The 5,430-nt window shown below is 36.6% G+C and overlaps 1 protein-coding gene and 1 long non-coding RNA gene across 2 annotated transcripts in view; one reads left to right on the top strand and one right to left on the bottom strand.

The window, feature by feature from the left end:
- Positions 1–56: 56 nt before the first annotated feature.
- LOC109583957 (uncharacterized) lies at positions 57–718 on the bottom strand. The gene is made up of 3 exons (XR_002185788.1): positions 688–718; positions 479–631; positions 57–230 (listed from the first exon to the last, which is right to left on the bottom strand). It is a non-coding gene; the product is annotated as an uncharacterized LOC109583957 (long non-coding RNA).
- Positions 719–2,334: 1,616 nt separating this feature from the next.
- Positions 2,335–5,430, top strand: part of LOC109583954 (clustered mitochondria protein homolog) — a 6,391-nt gene continuing 3,295 nt past the window's right edge. Inside the window, exons 1-3 of the mRNA XM_019999500.1 lie at positions 2,335–2,457; positions 2,562–2,591; positions 2,669–2,768. Of these exons, the coding sequence (XP_019855059.1) occupies positions 2,356–2,457; positions 2,562–2,591; positions 2,669–2,768 (232 nt within the window). The 5' untranslated portion in view covers positions 2,335–2,355. The remainder of the gene's footprint in view (positions 2,458–2,561; positions 2,592–2,668; positions 2,769–5,430) is intronic.

The following is a 5,430-nucleotide window of genomic DNA, read 5'->3' as shown; positions in this document are numbered from 1 at the left end:
ACAAGTATCATGTAATGCCAAATCATCATTTACAGTTAACACACCATCTGTCTTTCTTTTTCTAGAGACATCTTCCTTTTCTATGAAATCCCTATCAGGTTCTTCATTCTCCTTATTGTCATTGTCCTGATCATCATCATCACTGTCATCACACAGACCAACCAGAAAATCGGGAGTATACAACCCATTTAAATAAAGCTCTTCCACATTATCAACTTCATCTTTACTACCTATAAAGTAGTATCATTACTTAGCAAGAAAGCATGGGATCCATTGTTAAGTTAGCAGCAAAATTTTGTTGTAACATGGCTTATGCATGACAAATCATTTCAATACTCAGCAGTACTATATATTACTCAGCAATCAACACAGGCTATGTAGCTACATTACACACAAAAGTGACAATATGCATGCTTCTTTTATTATAATTTATAAGCGTTATAATGCATGCATGCATTGTATGGCCCCCTTAGCTTACCATATGTGACCACAATTCCCTCATATATTCCACTTTTATCCTATACATGACAGACTGATCCAACTTCCAAGATATCAGCCTTTTCTATGATATAGCTAGCCTTTGTAGGTGCTACAGTCCTGTCCACTTTAAACAACACCAAGTAGTAAGGAGCTGTGACGGTAAAATCGAGTGCAAGTGCCATAAGTATGATAAATTGTCTAGCTTACGATTTTTTCCTGCAAATAAAAACTAGGTCTGCTCATTTCTAGCTCTCTTCCCTTCGTTCTTCGCTCTAGCTGCGACCTGCAAGCTGCCTTCTCCATCCACTCGCCTCTACTGTGCTGCTGCTGTGCGCTGCGCATGCGCAGGGAAGTTTGGGCGTGGTACCGTCGTAGTTCGATTTCACTCACGTGGTAGAGGGAAAGTAACTGCGCCGCAGCTACTGGTCTTTTTTTTCACATGCTACTGTACTTGTACTGGCATTTTTGTGGGTTTAGCAGTTTTGCCAAAATATAATTTTGGCAATTTTTTGGCGATCCTTTAGTTACTGGTACATGTAGTAGTAGCTAATTTGGTACAGTACGTCCTCGATTATCCCAACACCTTTGTGCACCTCTATTGGGAGAGATATTCAGATAGCTGAATAGAGGATATACATGCTCAATATATTCAATGCAAAATAAATGTATTCATTGCATACCGTAATAACTTTCAAGAAAGAAATTAGTTCGTTGGACATCAACTTTCCATTGGCAGCAATGGAGAAAAGATAGAAAAAGGCTTGGTACTAGGAAACCGCTCTTTATTTCTTGATAGCAATCTTTCAGGTGACTACTAGACCATTAGAGCCTCAGTATGCTTTCTAAGCTTCCAAAAAAGGCATCAAGAAGGTAGCAAGGCAAGAAAATGAGTTTTCCCCCATTGAACTCATAATAGACTTGACGTCCAACATGGCGGCCAATTTATTGTGTAGGTTGGATATATGGTACTTAAAAGTTATGAATATGCCTAGCACGCATATCCTCTATAGTCTGGATAAGTGAAATACAGCACAGAATACAGTAGACCGACCTATCCTATACTTTTCTGAAAATTAAATAGACATGACTTTCCTTTCTCTAACTCCCAGAGCATCTCAGGCTTCTCTTTAATGGTACCATATACTGGGATATTTTCGCGTCGCTAAATTTTTTGTGAATATTGCATTTGTAAGATTTCAGGAAATAATATTTTCGCAAATAGCCTGTAAACTCCACCACGTGGCAATGTAAATTTAGAATTTTGCAATTTTTATTTTCACAACGAAGCAAAATACGCGAAATTCGCGAAAATTTGGCTACTCAAAAATTTCCCAGTATATGGTATTTCTTTTGTTAAGCTCCGTAAGCTCCTTGCTGCAGCAGCCATTTTAACCGGTTATTAATAAATTAACTAGTCTGAGCATGGGCATTAGAAACAGCCATGCGTTTGGATAAACAAGGGTTTGGATAAAAGAGGTACTGATAATCGAGGACGTACAGTATCAGCAATTTCTCCACACAGCTGCCATCATTTTACATAATAATGACACTATACTTGTATGTTTGCATATGCATGTACATGTATATTCAGTGACGGATCTGGGCCCGGGCCTAGACTGGCCATGGCCCCGGGCATCAGAAGTCAGTAATGAGATTCATTAGATGCAATGTAAACAATTCCCTGCCTCAAGTTTTGATAAAGCAAACCACAAGCCACACCAGAGTACTTACAAGTGCTTGAAAAGCATTATAAGCACAGCATAACCATAAAATAACTGGTTGAAAAGTGGACACACCCACTTCCTGGCCCTACCATTAACTTGCACCCAGATCCACCACTGTGTATATTATCTTGTAGAGGATCTGTGCTACTAGATGATACTAAGAACTGCTAAGAAGAGATTCAGGAAGCTTTTATTAACGACTCCATTGAACCGTGTGTCAGCCAATGTGGCTTATTTCCTCAACTGTTTACTAGTAAGATATGCAGTGATAATAGTACACTAACAATACATTTGTACATAATGTACATGTAACTTTAATTTTATCATTATTTGACTTAGCTCTTTTTTATTTTTTAGACTGATACTGAAGAGATTGTTTCTGATGAAGTAAGTACTGTACAGTACTATTGTCTCCTACTCTCCTGTTGTATCATTGGTCCTCTCTCTCTCTCTCTCCCTCTCAGGTTGCTGCTACAAAAAAGAAGTCCAAGAAGAAGAAGGGAGGAGGAAGTGGTGGTGGTGGTGCTAGTGGTCCAGTCACTAAAACTACATCTGCTGGAAAAGGTGTTGTGCTATATCTTTTACAGCATGTGTGACATACAGAGCATAATGTGCATTCACTCTACATGTATATGAACATGTAATGACTGTATTATGTTACTATTAATGTATGGAGCCATTGCAGTGCATTTATCATGATCAAAGGCCATATGCAGTGTATGTTTACTTTACCTTTTACTTTGTACAATAGCTGCAATTGATAATATGCAACTTGTACATGTCATAGATAGTAGACACGGAACGGGATAGGAAACTAGCCTATAATAGTAGCAATTTTCACCTTCAATCCTTGTTTTCCGTGACCTGGCGGGTAGTGCAAAAAAACCACGCCTATTACCACACCCAGCTTTTGTTTCTATGGTAACGCGTGGTGTGCTTTATTTAGGATAATAAATAAAATGGCGACCTTAGCATCTCACTCCAAAAAAAGGCCCATTTCTTCTGTATCAGGAGACAAAGAAAGGGCAGGTATGTTTTATCATGTTTGATTCTTGTTATATTTATGTCATATACTGTTTTAGAAGCCTTTGATGTATTGAGGAGTGCTGTGAGTGCCATTTTGAAGGATAAAGGATTCACTCTGCCTTCTGAGAAAGCACAAAGGGCGAAACTCTGCTCTGAATGTCTTTTAGAGTGGATGGAGGACAATAAACAGGCATCAGAAGACTTCTCGTTCAAGCTTATAGTATCTTTGAAGTCTTGTTGCCACCAGGTTAAACCTCGTACACATCGACAGAGAATGTGGGAGAATTATTACAAATACTGTTGTTCAAATGACCTGAAATCAGCTTGGGATACCTTTCTAAAAGCAAGCATCGGATTTAATGCCTGCCCAGTTTTTTTTCTATTGGTAACAAAAGTTACAATGAATGAAGTCATCAAACAGTATTTTTTTATCCCCAATGGTGAGTGTTTTCAACAAGAAGTTGCATCACTTGGATATGAAGAAGTGAATGCCCTTCGCTATTCCTCTGGCTATGTCATACATTCACTTTTAAAGTAAGTGAAGAGATCTAATCACCCTAAGAAAGAAGAATTGATACTCTGTTTGCAAGAAGTAAAGGAAAAAGAAGGTAAAATACCCCATGTGCATGTTTTTCATAATCATGGTTGTTTTATCCATACATGTAGGTATTGACAGTAGTATTGAAAATTCTGAAGAGTGGACAAATAAGTTGGATTGCGGCGGATTGGTACACATTAGCAATGAAACCTACTTGTTTTTTGTATCAATGGAAATCGAACTTCGCAAACATTTAAAGATGTCTATGAATGGGAAAGATAAACTGATTCAGGAATTACTCGAGAATGATGATGTGCAGTATTACTGGAGCATTGTTGCAGCTAATTAGGGTTACGAGGGTGATGTACTGCTGAGGCTTGATATAGAGCACTGGATAACAATTCGTGGCTTTTCTTGTGTGAGTGCATTTCTGGAAAAACACAATCAAAGGAATAAGCGATCCATTGAAAAAAGTATGGCACTTAGAAAGAATCTTGCTGGCACCAATACATCTACTACTACTGCAACTGCTTCCACTGATGAATAAGGATATTTAATATTTTCATTAAAAATTACAATTATTGTTACTAATGGCATTAATTTTTATCTGCATTATTATTATGAACTTTACGTCTCTTTGGTAATGGTACACAGCAGACTTGGGTCAAATACAAATAGTATTTGTAATTAGTCGTATTTAAATACTTTTGAAAGTATTTGTATTTGTATTTGTAATTTGAGTTTTTGCAACAGAAAGTATTTGTATTTGCAATTGAAATACAGCAGGGAAGTATTTCAAAATACAGCAAAATACTTTAAAATACTTCAATGTGGATGAAGATGCTGTTTGAGTGACAAAATTTTGAAACACTAACGTTCACTAAATGCAATACATGACTATAACTAAATATTATTGATTATACATGCATGCATAATGAAAAGAGGCTTTCAATTTACTTGATTGATTAATTTATAAAACTATGTAGTTAATAACTGTTTATACTTGAGAACAAAGTATTTGTATTTGTAATTGAAATACATGTATGCTGTATTTGTAATTGTATTTAAATACAAAGCTGAAAACAGTATTTGTATTTGTATTTTTGTTTTTGTACAGAATTTGTATTTGTATTTAAATACTTCCGCGTTGTATTTGACCCAAGTCTGGTACACAGTCACTTGAATTGTCAAAATTTTGGATGTTTTTGGTACTTCCTCTACAGTTTCCTCGAACAGGACCACGACACAGCGACTGTACTACCCTCAAAGATTGTGTATTATTTTGAAAGTCATGAACTGTAGGATTGTCATGTGTCCCTCCTCTTTGGCGTTGACAGCCAAAATAGTTTTCTGACACAAATTATTACTTAGAAAACAAAGCTTGTTACTGGTGACTTCAGGTAAGGAGAATAGATAAGTGATGAAGTCAATAAATGATAAGACTACAAATTAAAGTCCATTGTAAGTAAAATTCAACTTAACATTTTAATGAATACCTGTTCTTCTTATACCCAAGAGTGTTTCCTGACTTAACAGCATGAGCTTCTTTTCAGCATCTGTAAAACCTTGACGAGCATTCACACTAGCTTCCAAATAAGGTAGAAACTCCTCTTTAAGCCACTGCATGTGAACATTATCATAGATAGTAGATGATACAAGATT

The sequence above is a fragment of the Amphimedon queenslandica genome, unplaced genomic scaffold, assembly GCF_000090795.2.
Source record: "Amphimedon queenslandica unplaced genomic scaffold, v1.1 AMPQUscaffold_13262, whole genome shotgun sequence".
In the NCBI taxonomy this organism is placed as follows: Eukaryota; Metazoa; Porifera; class Demospongiae; order Haplosclerida; family Niphatidae; genus Amphimedon; species Amphimedon queenslandica.
This window is presented reverse-complemented; position numbering and strand designations above follow the sequence as displayed.